General features: G+C 47.1%; 1 protein-coding gene across 1 annotated transcript in view; it reads right to left on the bottom strand.

The window, feature by feature from the left end:
* Positions 1 to 12896: 12896 nt before the first annotated feature.
* The window catches only part of NELFB (negative elongation factor complex member B), a 125229-nt gene continuing 115728 nt past the window's right edge, over positions 12897 to 22397 (bottom strand). Inside the window, exons 6-14 of the mRNA XM_069873098.1 lie at positions 21258 to 21443; positions 20295 to 20407; positions 19550 to 19652; positions 18565 to 18660; positions 17168 to 17310; positions 16119 to 16225; positions 15044 to 15185; positions 13578 to 13686; positions 12897 to 13324 (exon numbers count right to left, since the gene is read on the bottom strand). Of these exons, the coding sequence (XP_069729199.1) occupies positions 13187 to 13324; positions 13578 to 13686; positions 15044 to 15185; positions 16119 to 16225; positions 17168 to 17310; positions 18565 to 18660; positions 19550 to 19652; positions 20295 to 20407; positions 21258 to 21443 (1137 nt within the window). The 3' untranslated portion in view covers positions 12897 to 13186. The remainder of the gene's footprint in view (positions 13325 to 13577; positions 13687 to 15043; positions 15186 to 16118; positions 16226 to 17167; positions 17311 to 18564; positions 18661 to 19549; positions 19653 to 20294; positions 20408 to 21257; positions 21444 to 22397) is intronic.

The raw sequence follows: 22397 nt of genomic DNA, 5'->3' as shown, positions 1-22397 counted from the left end.
TGGGCAACCTGGGCTGGTGTCTCCTCACTCTCGCCACAAAGCATTTCTTCCTAAGATCTCATCTCAATCTCCCCTCTTCTAGCTGAAAACTGTTCACCTCATCCTATCGCCACCCCTCCCCAGCTTTCCTGGAGCCCCTTTCAGCACTGGAAGCTGCTCTAAGGTCTCCCCAGAGCCTTCTCTTCTCCAGGCTGAACAACTCCAACTCTCTCAGCACGTCCTCATACAGGAGGTGCTGCAGCTCTCAGATCATCTCCGTGCTCTCCTCTGGACTTGCTCCAACAGATCCATGTCCCTCCTGTGCTGAGGACTCTTCATGCTTTCACACTGGTGCTGTAGCAGCTGTCAGAGGAGAGGTGACTCTCATGCTGCCATGGAGGGATGGGACCTGGTCCAGCATTAAACCAACTGGTGTGAACCTCACTCTTGAGCTGGCTTTGTGCTGTGATGCTCCTGACCTGATGTGAGGCAGGAGGAAGATTTCTTGCACTATTGAGCCACAGCCTGAACCTTTCACAGCAGAACCAGGCTACCAATGTGCCAACCATTTCTGAGCATTTTCTAGGCCCAGTCTATGCTGAAGGGTGAACATCTGGCTCCAGCTGTTCCCTCTGAGCACTGGGAAATCTATCCTCAAGGGCACTATCCTCAAGCTTTCCTCCCAGGAAAGCTTCAGCATTTGGAGCAGAGCTGCATGAGTCCAGGCTACACCAGCATCAGGGTGCCCATGCAGGACAATCTTAATTCCACTAAGAGGATCCCAATTCATCCTGTGATTTTCCAGTTCTCCAGGCTGTAGAACTTCACCTATTTACGGTGTAATCAGAACCTCGTAGTCCTTTTGACACACACAGACCTGGTGGCTCTGCCTTCCCAAACTGGCAGGTGACAGCTGGAGGAGCAGCAGGAGCAGGGTCGGGCTGTCACCCTCCTGTGATCCCAGGCAGGGTGAGCTCAGCCTTCAGCCCTGCACAAGTCATCCTGCCTGGTCTCACCTCCCCAGATGAGGCGGGTTAGACGCCAGGCTCCAGAGATTTTTGGTTTTGATGGGTTATCCAATCCCCTTATGTTCTCTTAAAAATAAATAAACCAGTCCAATGGCATTTTCCTGTCTGCCTGATGCAAGCTGTTTGCTGGTAAATAAAATTATTGCATTAGCTTTTCTGCATTGCATCTCTTTGCTGGCACTGGGGTACTTCAGACCTCACTGTGAGTTATTTTCCAATGCCTCCCTGCACTCCTCCTTGTAGACAGCAAGGAAATCTGCCTCTAACCTCAATTACAATCCAGGCAGCCCCATTGCTTTTGAGCTATTTCTGCACTGGAGCCGTCTCCACCCGTGGCTGCGTTCCCAGTGCAAATCGTTTTACTCGTGCAACTGGAGATCGCAAGGTGCAGTTCAGCTTTGCTGCTCTAGAAATTCAGCCAGTGAATTTATCCCTGAACCGCCACGAGATTGGTGTCTGCTGGCTACTGATTTTCAGCAAACCACGGGGGCATCATCGCTTTCTCTTGGTGGTCTCATCTAGAGACACCTCTGGGGTGTGGGAGTGCAGCACCAAGCACCCTGGGGATGTAATTGCGGGTGGCAGCGCTGCGTGCCAGAGGATTAGGATAAGGAGGGAGCTGAGCGCTGGGTTCACTGCAGCTGTCAGACCTAGAGCAAACTGGGTCACAGGCTTCTTTTTAGGTCTGAAGCTACGAGGTGTGGGTGAGCCATCGCCTGAGATCTGGCAGGAGGCGAATTTGGGGTGTGAGTCTCTAACCACGCAGCCGCTGGATGGTTGTCAAGATCTCTTTCTATGTAAGACCCCAACCATGTTAAGACCACGATTACCCCAAACACTACTACAAGAGAACAGGGTGTAAGCAATTTTTGCAGAAGCGTATCTGTATTTTAAGGACATGCACTGCTTTTCTTTTCTGCCCCTATTTCTGCAGCTCATTTTTGTTGTTGGGCAGAAAACAAAGAAGGGATTAGTGTAGTGGGCACAGCCCAGAGAGTGGGAGGAGACGGCGAGATAGTGACATGCACGCTGGTGATTTAACATGAAATACTCTGATTGCGAAGAGTCTCTAGAGGTTTGTGCCTCATTGATGAATATCATGCACGAAGCGTAGCTCCTTGCGTTACACACAATTTTCTCTTGCAGGTATGTTGATTGGGAACCTGAGTCACACAAAATATGCTGAGCTACAGCACATCTCCACGAAACGAAAACAAATGACAGGCATATTTATCTGCAAGTGTTAAATGCACGGTATGTTCAGACAATACAGGCTCAAAAGATTAACAAACCTTAATCCTAGCTCTGTGCATTAATACACGACAGATGATAAACACATGCAGACATCTACAAGGACCGAAGCACATACACAAAAGGCAATCTTCCCCATCAAACATACCTGAGCTATTCACCTTTTGGAAACATAAGAGGCATTAACTCACCTAGAAGACCAAACCGGACCCGCCTGCTTCTTCGGCTTGGCGATCTGCTTCTGGTACTCCATCCAGCCACTCACCAGCTCGTGAAGGATCATCACGTAAAGGAGGAAAATAAGAATCCTGGGATCCATTCGTGGCACTTCGGGGTCTGCTTCATTGGGTACAGGTGACATTTGATCGAGAGCAACGGGAGGGCGGCCGGAGGGGTGCAGCTCCTGCAAGGAGGGCTCAAAGAAACGGGGGGAGATGGAGGGATGAAAAGGTTGCTGCTGAAGAGGAGACTTGCAGGCTGGGTTTTGTGCAGAGTGAATTAATGCTGTAAAAATCCCCCCTGGGGGATGAGAGGCTGGTGCCTACTGCGTGAAGCAGCATAAACACAGCTGCAGAGGCTCCGGCAGCTTCCTTTCACGGGGTGGATCCCATCTTCTGGGACTCCATCCCTTTTGTCTCCCTCTCACTCGTGCTTTGTCTGCATTACTCCGCAGCCATGAGCTCCTACACTTTCCTCACAGGAGCAGCCCCGCTTCGGCAGCGCCCCTTGGGTTGGCTGCGGGGGGAGAGTTGGCTGCTGTGCCCGCACACCGGCAACAGGAGCACCGTCTGGTTGCAAGGAAAACCTTAAAAACCCCAGTCAATGGCTGGGGATTCTCGGAGCTGTCTCAGGATTTTGGGCTGCTCTGAGCCAATGTTGATGGGGAACGTTACCGAGTATTTTGTAGCTGAGAAAGCTTTTCTGCTGCTTACTTCTCTCACACTCCTATTTTGTTTTCCTCCTTATTATTCCTTAATCTTCAGCCGCTGTTTCCCCAGTGGTACAGTTCTGATGTGCAGGAAAACCCTGGAGCCACAGCTTCCAGTCTTTTCTACATCACAGCTCCTCTCACAGACCCTCAGCCTCTTTGTTTAGCAGCGTAGGACCTTCCTCAGCTGAGACCTGGTTGTGACACCAGATCCCCTTGGCCTCTCCCTTCTGTCCCTGATGGAGAACCCCCAGCACACAACACAATACACGTGCCTGGTATTTCTAGCAAGAGAAAAGCAAAACCCGGTCTTGTTTAGATGCTTGTGTCAACTGAACAAAAAGATGCCCCTCAAAATGCGTTTTCACAACCATCTTACTCAAAATTCATGTTACTGCAATGAAATCTTTCACTAAGTGAAACAGTAAGCCTTCAACAGCTATTTAATTATCAGGGTAATCTAGAACCCAGAAGGCAGATGGAACTACCTACCTTTTTATTCATAGAGCTGTACCCATGCAGTGCGGAAAAGGAGGCCAACACAGCAACCCCCATGATCCTCAGCTCCACAGCTCCTGCATAAACACACGGACCACTGGGCTTGCTTGTCTAACGCAAAGCAGGGCTCGACACGCTGCTCAGTGCAATTCTTCCAGGGCAGGTGTGACAGCCACGTAAGACACAATCTCACAAGAAACTTACCACAGGCAAGATTTTTCTCAGGTAACTCGGGTTACGTTACCTGTGGGTTTAACACCTGAGGTCAGGAGCCTTTCAGAAACTTTGCCCCTACGGAACAGAATTGCAGCCAAGTGTGGGATTTTGATAGTTTTTCTACTGAGTACAAAGTTAATACATGTTGCGGGATGCTAATTACATGGTACCTGTGCATATTAAATAAACCCAACAGCGGCACCGATGTCCCAGTCAAACACGCACGTCAAAGTGCTGTGTGATTTTCCTTCAGCTGACTAATATTCTTACATTTATGAGTCCAGAAGTGCTGAGTAACTCCCTAAATTGGGAGGAGATCTCATGGATGGGAGTGAGCAAGTGAATGAAAGAAGCAAAGACTGGAGGTGTTCTAGCAGCTACGAAAATGGGAATACTTGAGGTTCTCTATGAAAGGATAGTGGAGCCGTTCCTATAGCAACAGAGACAGTTGCCAGGCTGCAGGGGATGGGTTCTGATGTATGGTACAAGTCATACGTAGTGAGGGGTTTTAGACTATAGACAACAGTGATAATTTATACATACACAGTTTTTAAGGAGTAAAAACAATGTGACTGCATTGTTCCAGGTGAGAGCAGCTTCTTAAGAGAAATCACTGGGTAAGAGCAGCAGGATAACATTACAACTCACTCCTGGTTTTGTATCAGGTGTTCCACCTGATGAACACAGGATCATTTAAATAAGTCTGCTTGTTGCTGAACATTACAGCTCGACTAACTAAAGCTCCATTTAAAATCCCAACAGAGCACAGACTGCCTCTGCTCTTTTGCCATCCTCAATACTCACGCAAACATCGCCTAGGTCTGAAAGGAGGCTGAGGGGAGACCTCATTGCTCTCTACAACTACCTAAAAGGAGGTTGTGGAGAGGAGGGAGCTGGCCTCTTCTCCCAAGTGACAGGGGACAGGATGAGAGGGAATGGCCTCAAGCTCCACCGGGGAGGTTTAGGATGGACATTAGGAAAATATTTTCATGGAAACGGTCATTGGGCACTGGAACAGGCTGCCCAGGGAGGTGGTTGAGTCACCTTCCCTGGAGGGGTTTAAGGGACGGGTGGACAAGGTGCTGAGGGACATGGTTTAGTGATTGATGGGAGTGGTTGGACTCGATGATCTGGTGGGTCTTTTCCAACCTGGTGATTCTATGAAAATCTTCTCAAGTTTTGTGAAAGTTACCTGAACTTTAACATGTGAGTATTTTGTTAAAAACTCCACCAACTGACCCTTGATACTGAGGGAGGTAAAAAAGTCAACAATAAGGTATTTCCAGAGCCAACAGCTCTTAATCATAGAATGGTTTGGGTCAGAAGTGACCTTAAAGCCCATCCTTTTCCAACCCCCTGCTGTGGGCGGGGACACCTCTCACTGCATCAGGTTGCTCAAGGCCCATCTAACCTGGCCTTGGACACTTCCAGGGATGGAGACATCCCATAAACAACTTGGTGACTACTCACAAGCAACAAATTCTTGGATGAAGGATTCAGGAGAGGGAGCGGGACGGCAGGTGGGGGCAGGGGGGTGCTGGCTGTGGTGCTGAAGGGCCCCCCGGGGAGGGCGCAGGGTGCTGCCCTGGGGCACCCCGAGAGCCCCGGTGAGGTGGGGTGACCCCCCTCTGCCCTCACAGCCCGCACCACAGCATAAATTCAGCCCAAGGGCACGGCCTTGGCTTTCTTCTAGGCTTGGGGGAGCAGAAGCAGATGGTGGGAGACCTTAGAGCAGCTTCCAGCACTGAAATGTGCTCCAGGAAAGCTGTGGAGGGGCTCTGGATCAGGGAGTGCAGGGACAGGATGAGGGGCAATGGTTTTCAGCTGAACAAGGTGAGACTGAGATAAGAATTTAGGAAGAAATGTTTTGCTGTGAGGGTGGGGAGGCCCTGGCCCAGGCTGCCCAGAGCAGGGGTGGCTGCCCCATCCCTGGAGGGGTGCAAGGCCAGGTTGGATGGGGCTTGGAGCCCCTGATCCAGTGGGAGGTGTCCCAGCCCGTGGCAGGGGTGGGACTGCTTGGGCTTTGAGGTCCCTTCCAACCCAAACCAGTCCATGATTCTAAGAGCCCCTTTCCTAGCTGGGAACTGGGTGGGAACACAGGGATGTCAGCTAGCTGGGGGTTGATGTCAGAGGGGATCATGAGATGTCTCTGCCTGTTTATACCTGTGAAGGAGTCCCCTCTCACAGCTGTTAAAAATGAGCAGCTGTTCCTACATCTGCACCTGCGCCTGCCCAGGGCTCGTTGTGAGAGGATCTCCCTGTTCTTGAATGAGCTTTGAGCCTCTCACTGATAAAGAAACTTCTTGGCTTGTGGTGAGGCTGGTGGATCCGAGGTCCTAGGGTATGGTGCCTTCAGATACTCCAAGCAGCACCCTGTTAGCTTCAGGGCTGCTTCCTGTATCTCCATACTCCCTTGTCTTTAGCCAAAGCCTATGAAAACCATCCTGCCAGGACAGGCGAGATGGAAAACAGATTCCCTTCTCTGCTCTTCGGCCGCTCTTGAAGGAACTTGTTTGTAAGAAGCCCTCTGTAATTATATGATTGTTCATTACAGATTAAAGAGAGACCATGGTGCTCTTTTGGAGCAGGCTGTGGGCTAGTAACCAGATTGTTTGTTGTTGATACCTGGGCTTCATTTCACAAGTTGCAAATTACTCTGATCCAGTGACTCTGACATCTGAAATGAAGCCTCATGTGCAGTTGAGGGGAACAAACTTCTCCTGCAGACACATCTCTCTCTCTTTCCACTCTCATTCACACGCGGTGCCTCCCTCCTAAGCTTAGAAGTCATCGAGCAGATCTGGAACTAGAGGGGAAAAAGGAAATACTGCAACCGAGCCAGAAGCGAGCAGATCTCGGCCTTCACAGTGGACAGGAAAATGGATTTTCAGAGTTTAGAAGCAAAGAGGTTCTGCAGAATCTGCCAGCGTCTCCCATAGACTCGTATAGTTAATAAAAGACAAGAACAGATGCTCTGAGAAATCTTTCAGTATTTTCAATTGCTTCTACCTACAGCTGTAGTTGAAAAAGTGGTAATGCGAAACCTGCATTCTTAATCATCAGATTGCTTTGTATCAGATCGCTAATGACTCATCACCAGGCTTTTATAAACACTTAACAATTGTGTTACTCCTGATGAGACAACACAGCCTGGGTACAGCAAACTGATGCCAGTCTGAGGAGGGGAAGTAAAATTGAAACCTACAAGCGATAATAATGCCTCCCAAGTTCTGCACTGGTTTTCTATGACAACGGCACGAGACCCAGCACGGGTTTTGTCTGACTCAAGCTGGCTGGTTACCAGAATTGTTTTTCTTACTTCTTGCCATAGAACTGACACTAGCAGAACCTGGAGAAGGAGAAGAAGGCACTAATGCTCACTTCTGGGCTGCAGTCTTTAAGGCAGGCAGATGCAGAAGCTGTGATCCAGAACTGATGCTTCTCTTTCCTGAGCACAAGCCTTGCTGGTCAGAAGCCACGGCAGCCCAGGTGGGTACCACTGCCCCTTGTACAATTGTTTTGCAAGGAAAGGAACCTGGTTCCACTGCATCCACTGCAGCTCGGTCCCTCCCATCAACCTCCTCTTGCAGGTCTGTCATGCTGGATTGACCTCATTACCTTTAGCATCATCTTTTACAGGTTAATAGATTCTGCTCTACTTGCTGATGGTCCTTCTTGCATTGCAGATGATGCTCTTCACCAGGTTTAAAATCCAGTTCCCCTAGAAAGCAAGAAACCTTCCAACATCAGTGTCTCTTGCCCTGAAAACCTCATGATTAGGGGCTGACATATAAACCCAGCACAAAACCAGAGGCAATTTGTAAGTGAATTCCCAGCACATAAGATTGGCAGTAGGCAAATACAAGCTGCTCAAAACGTGTGAATGCAGAGGAGATCTATGAATGGCTAAAGTCTGGAGCAGCCATAGAGCTGAAACCCTGTCTGATGCGTCCTCAACACTGAGAGTTGGGTGGAGCTGTCCTTAATCCATGTTGACACCCACCTGAAGCTCCAAGAAGCTGACTTGCCCCTTGTTTGTAATGCTGAGCCTGGCTCTGGTGGAGGAAGAGAGCTGGTAAGGGTACCCAGAGCATGTCTGTGGGTTCTGGGCCCCTCACCACAAGAAGGATGTTGAGGCTCTGGAGCGAGTCCAGAGAAGAGCAACAAAGCTGGTGAGGGGGCTGGAGAACAGGCCTTATGAGGAGCGGCTGAGAGAGCTGGGGGTGTTTAGCCTGGAGAAGAGGAGGCTGAGGGGAGACCTCATTGCTCTCTCCAACTCCCTGAAAGGAGGTTGTGGAGAGGAGGGAGCTGGCCTCTTCTCCCAAGTGACAGGGGACAGGACAAGAGGGAATGGCCTCAAGCTCCACCAGGGGAGGTTCAGGCTGAACATTAGGAAAAAAATTTTCACGGAAAGGGTCATTGGGCACTGGCAGAGGCTGCCCAGGGAGGTGGTTGAGTCACCTTCCCTGGAGGTGTTTAAGGCACGGGTGGACGAGGTGCTAAGGGACATGGTTTAGTGTTTGATAGGAATGATTGGACTCAATGATCCGATGGGTCTTTTCCAACCTGGTGATTCTATGATTCAGCCATGGGGATGGAGCTTGGAACAGTCCACAAGCCCTGCTGGGCTCAGCCCTTATTAATGTAACAGCCTGAAGGGGAAAGAAAGGTGAGAGAGCAAGGTGGAGAATGCAGAGACCTCTGTGGTCACAGTGGGATCTAGCAGAGCTGCAGAGATAACTGCAGAAATACTTACTCTTCCTGAAAAGCTGCTCCACCACAACATCTCTCCAGAGACAGCGGGATTAATAGTGGCATTTGTATGCCAGGACAGACTCCTTATCTCTGTACAAAAGAGAACACAAAGCAGCATCTGTGTCATCCATCAAAACCACAATAAAACAAGGAACTTCAAATCTCCCTGTACTGTTGGTCTCCTCTGGGACAGACTCCAAGCACTTGGGCACAGCTCCTGCCCCTCCCAGCCCTGCTGCTGGGCACCTCCTCCCTTTGACTGAGACACAACCCCAGCGTGAGGGCATCTAAAATAGCATTTAGAGCAGCCAGAAGTACCTTTATGCACACCCACAGGATAAAAAATCTGTGTTGTTCTCCACCCTCAAATGCCTGATCCATTCTGAAAAGGGGATTAACAAGATCTTTCACGTCACTCTGTTTTCGCAGCTAGATGCAGCTCCGCCAAAGCCAAAGCGAGACATTCATCCCAAGGAAGCTGGAGAAGGCGATCGGCGCTTACAGGGGAAGTCACGCACCAAGTCTCCCACCACATACAACTCATGAGAATGAACCTAAAGGTGGCTGTAAAGCCTGAACCACACAGCGGCTCCACCAGAGAAGTATCTCAGAGAGCAATAACTCAGTTTTCTGCTGTGCAGCATCTGCTCCAGACTTTGTCAGGCTCTCCTTTTAAACATCCATCTTCCCTCCAGCCGTCTGCATCACAACCTATTGTTCCCAACTCTTTTTTCAACAGATCCACTGCCCACAGCAATAAGGAGAACAGGGTGTTCTGCCAACAAGCAGATGCTTTTGAGCATTCAGACTTGTGGAGACACACGACAACGCCTTCCAATTGCTGGGTCCCCACCTATTATTATACATTTATCCACAGCCCAACAAAGCCCGTACTTACAAGGGTCCCAGATATGGCTTTTGTGGGACTATTTGGGACACAGCATCAATGGACTGGACACCAGGAGTTGGTGACAAGCGCTCCCTGGAAGGACGACTTCATGGTTTGCTTCTCCACCATCTTAGGTTCAAGCCAGAGAGGCACAGGAGTTGCCAACTGTCAGAATCCAGCTCTCTTTTTGAACAAGAGGCTTCCTCTTACAGTTAGAAATTGGTCTCCCTGCTCTCCCAATGATGCTACAGAGGCTGCAGAACAAAGAGCTCTTCAAAAGACTTTTAAATACTCTTACACAGCTCTACCTGCCAAGCTCCTGACTTCCCCTGTTGTCCTCCCACTGCTCCTAGGAACTAGCACCTACATGCAGTTTTGCACTTATCTAAAGCACAATACTCATCAGGCCAGGAAGACCCACCTTCCTGGCTCCGCTGTGCGCTGCCCCAGCAGCCAGCCTCTGAAATCATAGCAAGAATAATTCGGTGGATCTCCAAGAATTCCAGTAGTAAGGAGAAAGATCAGGAGAAAAAAAAAATCAATGTCAAATGAAATCCAGCTGTGTTTTGAAATGATGCTGGCTGTGCTTTGCATGTCACATTATTTGGGAGTAAATATTTCACTCTAATAGTCCTCTTTTCCACTGATTTTACAGAAGACCTGGCTCCTCTGCTAGCACAGCCCTCAGTAAGTGGCTGCTTTCATCAACTATTGCAGCTACAGCTCTCTATTAATCTTCTAGCGCAGCTCAATCCAAATGATTTGTTTCACAGCTCAACATACAATTGCAGTTAAATGTTAACCATCCAAAGCGCCTGAAGAGCTTCTCTGGGCTGCCAGTTACTCTGATCTCTCCAGTAAAGCACACAGAGAGGACCAGATTGCTCAAGCTGATTAGAACTCATTGTAAAAAAAATCATTTCCCAGTCAGACAGGGCAGGCTGGGAGAAAACACATGTTTTCTCGTATCAGATCCATGCTGTAAAAACACACAGTGACCTCAGTGTAACCAGGGAGCGACTCCAGTTCCCCGTGTCACGCCAAGCGGGAAGCGGTTTCAAGCAGCAGCGTGTTATGGGCAGCCGGGGTGTGATGCCCTCTCGTGTGCACCCGCAGCAGGGCACACACCCAAACTGGAACCATCTACACGGGGCTGCCAGAGGGGCACTGTGAAATAAGGTTCTGCTCCTCTACTCTGCTCAGGTGAGACCTCACCTGGAGATCTGTGCTCAGTTCTGGAGCCCTCAGCACAGGACGGACACGGAGCTGTTGGAGCGAGGCCAGAGGAGACACAGAGATGATCTCAGGGCATGAGGCCAGGCTGAGAGAGGTGGGGTTGTTCAGCCTGGAGAAGAGAAGGCTCTTGGGAGACTTCAGAGCAGCTTCCAGTACTGAAAGGGGCTCCAGGACAGCTGGAGAGGGCCCTTTGATCAGGGAGGGCAGGGATATGATGAGGGGGAGTGGTCTTCAGCTGAAAGAGGGGAGACTGAGATGAGATTTTAGGAAGAAATGTTTTGCTGTGAGGGTGGGGAGGCCCTGGCCCAGGTTGCCCAGAGCAGTGGGGGCTGCCCCATCCCTGGAGGGGTTCAAGGCCAGGTTGGATGGGGCTTGGAGCAACCGAATCAAGTGGGAGACCGAATCAAGTGGGAGGTGTCCCTGCCCAGGGCAGGGGGGTTGGAATGGGATGGGCTTTATGCTCCCTTCCAACCCAAACCATTCCCTGATTCTATGATTATAAAAAAAAAAAAGAATTCTCTCACACAGTCCAGCTGCAGTTAACCTGGTGGTGGTGCCCCAGGATACTGCCGTCCTGTACAACAGCATCTGGAAGAGGAGAAGAGGGAGCACATCCAAGTAGGAACCCCAGAGAAGAACCCAGATGTCCTGGACAGCATCCCACACAGAGCTGCTGCCAGCTCCAGCCACAGGTGGTGCGGAGGTCTATGCATGCAAGAGGATTCTGGGTAATTTCTGCCACCAGAGTGAAACCATTCTCACCTGGAGGAACAGAAACAAACCAAGATGTTCACAACTAACCCAGTGTTTTATGAAGAGCATCTCTCCTTCTATCACATCTTTGTGCAGGATGCGGACCAGGAGAGTGCACCCACTCCCAGCTGCCCAGGTTTCTCCTCCTCAGCTGAAGTGCCACCAGCACAGGGCATGGCCAGGCTGTGCTCTGGGATTCCATTTCTTCATTGATCTAAAACCATGGAAAAAAACACCAGTATGCATCTCGGTACTGTGGGCAGGGGCTGAAACGAGAGGTCTTTCTAACAAACAGTCAGTCAGTCAGTCAGGATTAAAAGAAGTTCATGCTGCACGAGAACACCAAAGGAAACCTTTAGTGACAGAGAGAATCCTCAACACAAACCTCAAATAACCTTCGAGCCCGAGCAGAGCACAGGCCCGAGCAGGTTCATTGCGAAAGGCTCGCCAGCAGCGTGGGATGCTGTTTTGTGTTAAGTTACCATGGCAGTTTAAACGGTTTAGAAACAAAACATTGCAAGAAAGACCCAATTGTTATACCCAGTTCCTGTTTCTAACGTGTCCAATGCCAGCAGTGCCAAGTGCCTGCCAAAGGCAAGACTGACCCTGGGAGCTGGAGGGGAGACGAGGTGCACAAAGGTAGCACGGACTCGAGGACAGCGCCCCTGCTTCATACACAAACCTATCGTGCCTTCCCAGTCCTCCCACAAGATACAGACAAGTCCCTGCATACAAGGAGAAACAAAGCACCAACATGATGAAGAAAAAACACTTGCTTTCCTCATGAAGCACCTGAGAACTTAGGAGGATGAAAACCACACAAAGAGGGGGCTGCAGGTTTGGGGAGGGATTTCCACCTCTACTTAACCATTAGTTGACACAAATGAGCCCCGAAGAACAGGCTGTCTTCTCAAAGACAAAATTCCACTCCACCTACACTCAAACCCTGTTGTCACTGGGGAATACACTGCTCTTGTTTATTTCAGTGGCTCAAGAACTCATGTAAAGATACTCTGGTCAGAAAAGCGGGAGAGAGGATTCAATTTCTGTCCTCTCTAAAAGCCTAGCTGAGAAGAGGGCTGTTCACTGCTTCTTGGTCCAGTGACAGTGGTGGACATCTCTGACTAACACAGCACGTCCTACCATGTACCAAAAGAGCTAAAACCACAGCCAGGAAATTGTATCAGTGGAGCCATCTCTGACACTTCCTTGTGTCGAGCACGTCTTCTAAAGACCCAGAGGAGCAAACTAACAGCTGAAGCTATAGTTGTCCTTTAGTTCATACTACCCACTCAACCACAATGGAGTTAAACATTCACTGAGCAGTCCTTAAAATAGAGTTTAAAAATACAAGATACCAAGCTTAAAAATATGCATTTTCTTTTTGAAAAAAACATGTCAGATTTTAAGTGGATCTACAAGTCAATACCCAGCTGTCTTTAAGAAAAGTAAACCTTCACAATGCACTGCATACGGTTTTCTAACCAGCAAGAGCCAGTGAGTTGGGTAAACTGCAGTGCTCCTTGAAAGAGTTTCAGTGGCTTTTTTGTGTTTCCACCTTGCAGGCAGAGACAGCTGAAAGGCAGCAGAGCGTCTTCGTGCTGCAGAGCACTAGCTTAGTTCTCCTCCAGTCTCACTCCAGCACTACAGAGCTCAGCGTGAGGCCGGTGTGGGCACAGTGGGCAAGGGCAGTTCCATGGTGGGAGTCTCAGTCGCTTCGGCTGGACTTGGCTTGCGAAGCTCCAGTTTCTCAGTGAGTTGGTTATAAAGCTCCTTCACGGCTTCCCCACTCTGCAGAATGAGAATGAGGGAGGGGAAAATCAGAAGAGTCATACTTCATCTGAGCTGCCACCAGCTAGAACACTAAGTATGCAATTATCCCGTGTGTTCTAACAAATCAACACAGAACGACGAAGTGACATGGTAATTAAGACACAACTCGGTATACTTGGAAAGCAGAGCTTATGTTCCACTGAGCGCCCTCTGGAAAGGCAGCTGCTTTCATTTGCAATTAGCCTCCCCCTTCCCGTGCTTCCCTTCTTACCTGCTTGGTGGGTTCCAAAGCCTTCTGGAGAGACTCTAATTTGGCAGGCGCCACTTTGTGATGCAGATGAAGCAGCAGCCTCAGCACATGTCTGTGTACGTTCTCCTTCCTGCAAAAAGCAATTTGAAAGCAGAGTAACTGATATAAACAAACACCTAAACAAACACCACACCTAAACGAACACCGTCTTGAGAACAAGAAAACTACAGCAACTCCACCAGAATAACGCGCACACCCACAGGCTGGCAGCATTGCTATTTTCTTACACACCTGAGAACTGCAGCCTGTGAGCTACAAAACACTAACCCTGCCTTAGGCTTTCAAGCAATTCATGTGATTATTCAACAGGAATGGAGTAACTGTAGCAACCATGAGGAAGGAGGGGGAGATTTCAAGCACTGACTGCACCGTGGCAGGAGCCGGCCCCTCTGTTGGACAGGCCAGAGGAAGGAGGATGTTTGTCCCCTCCCGTGTGTGAAGGAAGCGCTGTGCCTGAACAGTAGTTCCAATCACTTTTGGGGGAAGCCTCTTGGAGTTACGAGGTCCAACACAAAAAACCCAAGAGTACCTGTAACTCCTTTTAACTAACAAATGAGGAAAATTGACTATGATCACCTTCAAAACAGTTCCCTTCTGAGCCGACACACAGCTGCAAATGTTGCTGTCAACGTCCAAAGCAATTCCGCAGATCATTGCCTGAAAGGCTGTTGAGGATATCTGTCATTTTTCCTTTCACATCTGACAAAAAACTATTTCTTTGAGCACTGACTGGATATCTTTGGGATCTCTTCACTATCAGCCTCAGTCAATAGTTGCAAGTTTCAGCCTCGGATTTCTTCAGTTTCACAAGGAACTTGATGGAAACTCGCTGTTCACTCTTGCACACCAGCATCTTCTGATCAAGGATAAGAAAAGTCTCTATTTGAACATGCGTTCACTCATACTGAGTGAGGCAATTGAGTTGAGCCGTGTCTCACTGTGACAGGTTAAAAAATATGTTCTATAACCACCTCTTTGTCTCTCTGCTCCCACTCTTGCTTCCCAATCTATAAGCTTAGTCTCAGGGAGTTTGTGAAGGACATTGTAAGCCTGCAGGCCACCAGCTGAACCACACTGACCAAACAGACTTAACATACAAAAGAGATTTTCTGTGTGCAGCTCATACTGCAAAGAGCTGCAGTTAACTCTTCAGAGCTACCCGATATGAAGCAAGAAGGATACTGTCTTTTGCAACTCCAACTTATGAATAATGAATTACATTTCAGGTAGTAATTCACAATCAACACTTAGCAATTTTGCCGATAAAATCTGTATCACAAAACATAAGCTTTTCCTTAAAGAAAAACAGCATCAGGCTAATATTTCCACTATACGTGAAGAGTTTGCTGACCCGTTACAGTTTAATGTAGTATAACCTCTCTCAGGTATCCTGTAAACTCATTTCTCCTGAGGAAAATCAGATTTACCTTGAGCAGGCAGTGAGAAAGAAGCCATCAAAGAGACTGGTGCAGAACTCCTCGAGTGCAAATTCATCACCCAGAAGCGTGAGGTTACCAGTAAGAAGATGCAGGAAAATATCACTGAAGGCCAAGTCGCTGAATGTCTCAACTATACAAAATGAAAAGGAAAGAGACTGAGACTGACAAGGAGGCGCCAAAACATGACCACACAGCAGATGTTTCTGCTGAAAACTTTGCAGGGAGACTTCTTTTCAAAACAAGTAGCCCAGGCGTGGATCTTTCAGATGTAAAAGATTAGGAGCAGAGGGGTGAGAAGAATGTGCAGAAGGCCCATGTCTCCACCAAGGCTGAAGTCACAGAGTAGTTTGCTCCTGCCAATATCACAAAATCCCCTACTACCCTTATCCACCATCCTTTGTTCATGGTTGCATCAGCCTCCTTGCAGTCCTCAGACCCTGCAGTGAGCAGATACAAATCACCTCGGGAACACTCACCCATGTAGCGGAGCCAGCAGTTCAGCAAAAGAGTCAAAGAACACGAGGGATGCGGTGAGGGAGTGGGAAGTGAGCCCCCACCACCACTACTGGGAGCTGCAATTCCTAAGATTGCTTCAGAGCTCTCAACTTACCCAGAGAAGTCAGAGAAGAATTTAATCCAGGGAAGAATTTAAGGCTGCATTTAGTCCTGTTTTTTTACAGTTTTTTTCGCCACACAAAGCCAAGTCTCAGGAATCTCTGTCCAGCTGCAGTTATTCTGAGCAGAGGCAGAATTAAGCCGCCTGCTCCTTCATCTTTCAGATTCACTCCAAACAGCTCTCATCTCATCTCATTGTAAACACAACCTTCAGTTTAAGGAACCACTGACCTTCAGCCACCAACCCTAACATCTCAGATCAGCAGAGAGGCATCTGAATCACAAACAAACCTAACATTTCTGCAGGGCCTTACAACTAAGTTACCTAGAGAGCCAGCGGCAGAATAACCCATCTGACTGAAATCGCTTCACTCCAGGTTTACTCACCTCCTGGGGTGTTCAGTACAAGGCAAACAGCTATAGAAGAGAAGATGATACAAAGACTTACTGAGTGCTGGCAGGAGCCTAAGGAAAGCATTCTTGTTCCTCTGTTTAGTGATGTGAAGGATGTAATACAGCCCAATCTCACAAGCTATTCGGTTCTCCTGCAAGAATCTGTTATAAGAGAAGCAGTTCCTTAATCAATAAAGCTAAAACAGATTGTTTGGGTTTCTTTTAAAACAAGAGGGTTTAAAATACTGTTGGATAGCAATCAAGTAGTCAGAACAATGGCTAACCTCAAATCCACTGAAGAGCAGGTACTCAGCGAGCAAGTAGAAAACCACGGTCCAGAACAACTTACCGTTCTGCACACACTGTGCTGCCTCACAATCAAATCACCGGATTTCATTGCAAACATTTGTAGTAGTATTCATGATAAAAGTTCTATTCAAAATGGGTTTCAGAAAAAGCCAAATTACTCAAAAATTGCACAAAGTCCAATACTGTCTTGTTGTAGTTCCCCAAAGGTCAAATATCAACAGTCACAGAGGAGAGCACAAGTGCAGCGCTCCAGATTCCAGCATACAGATAGGAATTGTGTTGGAAATCAGTGTAAGATCTGAATACAACACAGAACACAGAGGTTTCATTTATCTTTCTGACATCCCTGGAGTGACAGGTTATCAAGAGAGAATAAGTGTCTGTGTGAGAAAAATGCCAACGTCATGATTTACAATAGTGCTCTCAGAACCAAGCATGGGCACCCATCCAGCAGCACCCAAGTATCACTCCAACACTCACTGTTCACTGCTTGGGAAGCTACACAAGCAGCAGGTCTGAAAGCTGTAACACCAAACACTGTCACGTTCCATCGGTCAAAAGAATGTTTATTAGAAGAAATAGTATTTTACGTAGATAAATTTTGAGGAATCACGGTGGAAGCCCATTCTGCTAAAGGAAAAGTTCAGCCTTGATTAAATGGGACTAAATCTCACCCTAAGAAAGTGTTCACTTTCCCACATACAGTATTTTTTCCTGTCCATGCTGGCTGGCTGCTTGATGTGTTGCTCTGGTAACAAGACTACATGTACAAAGCTAGTAAAGCAAATTACATACTTGGTGAAAGCTTCAGGAATGGTGCTGGGGTAGGGAATTGGTCCCTTCTCCTCTGAGGGCAGTTTCTGATCAACGTTGAACGTTTGGTCATCCACCACGAAGGACATCAGCATAGGTAAGAACTTCGTGATCAGCTCAGCTTCCTTAAAGGGATGAAAAAGCAGAGGGAAAAGAACAAAGCATTCATCAATCACTTCATGCCATCTATTGGTCCTAGTGCGTCGTAAGAAACAGGCAATATCAGCCTCATCCTACACTTTGGAAAACAAGCTTTCAGACATCCAGTTCCAGTCAGAATTCTTGAATAATTCATTTCTGCATGTTCCACTGATAATTCAGAAACCTGTGCTTCACCTCATAGGCAGAAATACTCCTGCTCCAATTCTTTCTTTGGACAGTTACGCAGCATTTCTTCCGAGAGACTGTTTCCAATGCTGCTGCAAGCACTGCACGTTAAGGCTGGTAGAAACTGCTTTTATCAACAATTACAAATCATTCTGTTCATTCCCTAAACTGACAGGGATCGATGCACAGCTAGAAAAGCAACAACGAAGAGCATCTCCTCACACGAGGCAGATCAGCTTCAGTTGTATCAGATTCAGAGAGGGAGGTCACAGCTTGTGGCAATCACAAATAAAACAGATTTTAAATACAGATTTCAAGATATCCATTAGGAAAAACATTCACGGTTTCTTTCCAAGAGATTTATGAGAGCACCTCCGCAGGCCAAACCACCGCACTACTCTTGGTGTTACAGTCATCTACTGTTACAATCTGAGAACTAATACACATTCTTCCTGTAGAAAATTCAGAAGGGAAACAGCAAATCTCTCTTGAGAAACAGTCCCTCTGTTCCTGCCACCAGCTGAAAGGATTTGTTCCCAAACTGCACCAGCGCTGCCTGTAACACAGTTTCCCTGTGTATTCCCAAAGCATGGAATGTTTGTAGCTGAATGTGGAACTACCTAAAATTGCTACAACAGAGAGCCCAAAGGGAAAAACATTTTCCCTGTCAAGCAGAAGCTGCTACACTGCTACTGGAGATGCTGACAGCCTGTGACATCCGGCTTTCCTCATACGAGGTGTGTTTTACAAACTCATTACTTGCGTAGAGCTTCCCAGGAACAACGGAAAAACAATACAGAATTTAAGAGAGGTACAAGTCTGATTTGAAAACAGTACGGGCCAGAAATTCACGTAAATCCCAAAGCAGGTAAACCAAGCTTAGAGCACATCCACCTGAGCCACCGCTCTGCAACCACTTACATGGCTTTTCTAAGAAGGCTGTGATGAGAGGGATGCAGAACGAATGTTAAATCAGGGATGCAATAAAATAATAAACAAGTCTAAGTGTGTCTAATTACACGTGTTAAATTCTAAACAACAAAACAGCTCACCATTTTTGGTTCCTTGAAGACTTGACTGTCAATCATGTCCCAGGCGCCCTGTCCCAAAGACAGCATCCTAAGGAGCAGCAGCAGATCCGGGCTTTCCTCGAATTTTAAGAGGAGAGAAACAGCTATTTTGATGTTGCACAAGTTGCACATACAGATTTGGAAATAGTGGGTTACATTAGCAGCTTTATTGGAGACTGCTAGAGGCATTTAGTTCTCTAATTGAATTGAAAACTGATTCCTCAAATGGGAATCAAATAACAGACACCTCAGGGTTCGTGGGTTTTCATAACATTTTATAATGCGCCAAGAAGTACGCAGCTGATCTGGTCACATCACTTTTAAATATGTAAATCAGTACACTGAAATACAATGTGCAATGGGACAAATGATCTCAGCAAAAGTGAGAAATGTAAGAATGACAATGCTTTTTTGCTTATATTGTGCCCTGAAACCAAATAAATTTTCAGTCTTAATCTGTCATGGGGATGATATTTACTCCAAATTTAACAACTCAGGGATAAAAACAGCAAATCCCTCGCATAGTTCAGACCCCTTTAAGACAACTGTCCTTTAGCATTTAAGCACATCCTGCAGATATTTCTTCCAGGAACTAGATTATATCACAGCCAACAGACCAGAATAGTGTAAACTAATCCATCGTATGTACCTTGGCAAAGAAAAAAGGGTGTTGCTGTTATGTAAACTGACGGAAGGACAAAGCAGGGAGGTACATATTCTATATATGATTCTATATGCACATAGCTGGTCGGATTTGGAGAGCTCCTAATGCCCACCCTCAAACATTGCTTCTGCAGAGCTCAGAGGTCTGTGCAACCACTGGATAGGCAGTACCATGTTTCCATTATTTCAGTTTACACCTGCATTTGGGAACTTCCTCGTGCTTCTACGGTGCCCGTTCTTCACTGATGGATGCTATTCAATTAAGACTACAGCTCCTGTTAGATACAAAAGCTGGGACACTCACCCTGGGTAAGGTCTCCTGCCCAACTAGGTCTTGCAGGTGCCTTATGGTGCTCAAGGCTAAGGTGTTAATGGCAAAGGGATCACACAAGATCATCGATAAGTCCCTGAGAAGCAAAAAACAAACACATTGTACACAACATAAAACCCTACCCACACAGCCCCATATCAGGCTGTAGGACACCAGTGTGTTTCTGAGCAAGATGCTGGATTCTACTCTTCGTTGCAATTCCATCGACTACCAGGTGTAACACCATACTAGTGTCTGTGTGCACACTGTATTTTTATAAGCACACACACTGCTGTGTTTCAGAGAAGCGGTAGACACAGGACAAGTACTGTAACAATACCCTTACTATGACAACACAAAACCTGAACTTCTGCCTTTCATTACCTACAGGTGTCCACCTGATGAACCTTCTGCCTTGTGAAAACACCACAAATGTTACTCTGTGACTGGAAAGAGCACGCTATGTGAGACAAGTCCTAAAGGTCTTCTGCACCGACATCCAGCAGATCTCCTGCAGTCAGTCACCAGGCACGGAGCAACGAAGCAGCACAAGCTACGGAACCAGAATGCACTTGCCCTGATGCATCAAAGCATGCAAACGTACCGGATCTGATCACACAGAAGAGCTGCTGGCTGTTAGCTGGCTCTACAGAAAAATTAGCTCGTACAATACCAGTGAGATGTTGTGACTGCCGGGAACTCATTCTCAGTTTCTCAATAAACAGCTCAAATGCCTTACCCCAGCACTTGTTCTTGTCCTTTCTTCACTCCATCCAGAAACCCTTGCAATTCCCGAGCTCTCTTGTTGTCCACAAACTTCTCCCGAATGCAGGCATCAAGGCACCAGGTGAACTGTTACAAAAAAGGAGAAAGCTTTATCAACCACAGCAACTCAGTAAATCAGCATTAAATACATAATGTCAGATAAAACAAGCTCGAATGACCTCCAAATATCTGGAATTAATACATTAATATAGTTTGGTATGGCAGCAAGCCGGTCAAAAATACAGAGGAGGTCAGAAATACAAACACTCCAAAAGGAGGGCACTGTCTGTTTCAATGATTCGGGGACTCTTGATCAGAAAACATTAAAAAAACCATGCAATGACATCATCACTCCAGGACATTTTCTCTATAAATCGAATACGCATAAAATTGAGCAACATTACTTAAGAGAAAAAGCTTTGCTCTAGATTAGTGATGCTGATAACAGACAAAGGGCCAGGAACAAGATCCTGGCATGACATTAACACATCTGTCACTCCCCAATATTCTAACAGTTCGAAGTTTTCTTATAATTCAAGATCCAAAGTCTTTAACGTTACACACACGATTTACTGCCAGATGGAGTACATCACACCAGGGGCAAGAGGGAGGCAAGCAAGCATCGATTCAGAACCTGGGGCTAGCTAATGGTTTTGATTATTTTTTGTAGCATCTACACAAGTCAGATTAGACTTAAAAATTTTTAGGCGCCATAAATTTGAATGATTTCTGAGTTATGAAAAGAAAGCAAGCTGCTGGCTAACCAAGACAAAACTTTCACCTAAGGTTCCAAGGAATATAACGTGACTTTGAGATTCAAGATCTGAACTCTCTTTACAAGTCACCTTCTCTGAGCTGAAGCCCTGCAGGGCAGCAGGCACAGACAGGAGTGGGCGAAACACAAAATTCCATAATACCTGTTCTACATGATTAATACCTTATGACAGGGGTCAACGGTGCAGATTTCACTGATTTCCAGGTCATGCAGTGACATCAGGAGCTCTGCCCGCAGCGTGCAGTAATGAACATTCCTTGTCCGAAGGAATAAGGTTCTCAGAAACTGCAACACCATATCGTAGAGCTTCACATTCTTCCCGATCATCTGGGTCAGCTTTTGAACCACCTAAACTCAAAAGTGGAAAAAAACGTGCTCAGTACCACAAGATACTGCTAGTTCACACACACAAAATCTAAGCTGATTCTCCTACATGATTTACGAAGATTGAAACACCCTGAAAAGGAACTATTTACATTAAAATTTCCTAAAGTGTTTGTTCAAGAGATGTTCACCAGATCTTCTACTGCTAGAAAGAAAGAACGTCAAGAAAAGGCTCTCTGGCCAAAGGAAATGGAAGCGTCTGTAAAATAAGATGCTCAGCTATGTGAAAGAGGCAAGAAGCGGGACCTGTCACTGATGACTAAAATTTACAATTATTGTAACATGAACAAAACCCACTCTTCTTCATGAGTCCTTTTCTGTATTTCCACCTACCTTCAGGGCGTGGGCATAAGAGTGAAGGCTTGCACTGGCTTGGGATGGGATTAAGTTAATTTTCTCTGTAGTAGCTGGTACGGGGCTGTTTTGGATTTGTGCTGGAAACTGTGGATAACCGAGCCGTGTTTTAGTTACTGCTGAGCAGCACATGCACGGCCTTTCCTTCTCCTCACCCCACCAGCAAGCACTGGGGGTGCGGAAGGAGCTGGGAGGGGACCCAGTGGACATCTGACCCCAACTGACCGCAGGGGGATCCCACCATACGACACTGTCTCAGCAACAGAGCTGAAGGGTGGAGGTTGGTGGGGACTGTCCTTGCTCAGATACTGGCTGCCATCAGCTGGCTGGTGGAGAGCAATTGTTCTCTCTTGCATCACTCACTTGTCTTGGGCTTTGTTTTTCTCTCTCTTAGTTGTTTTTTCTCTTCTTTCTAATTATTACTGGTTTTGCCTCAACCCATGAGTTTCTTTCTCATTTTTAACCTTCTAATTCACCCTCTGTCCTACCAGGGAGAGGTGAATGAGTGGCTGTGCGGTGCTGAGCTGCTGGCCAGGGTTAAACTCCAAGTCCGCAGTGTGAGCC

The sequence above is a fragment of the Phaenicophaeus curvirostris genome, chromosome 20, assembly GCF_032191515.1.
Source record: "Phaenicophaeus curvirostris isolate KB17595 chromosome 20, BPBGC_Pcur_1.0, whole genome shotgun sequence".
NCBI lineage: Eukaryota > Metazoa > Chordata > Aves > Cuculiformes > Cuculidae > Phaenicophaeus > Phaenicophaeus curvirostris.
This window is presented reverse-complemented; position numbering and strand designations above follow the sequence as displayed.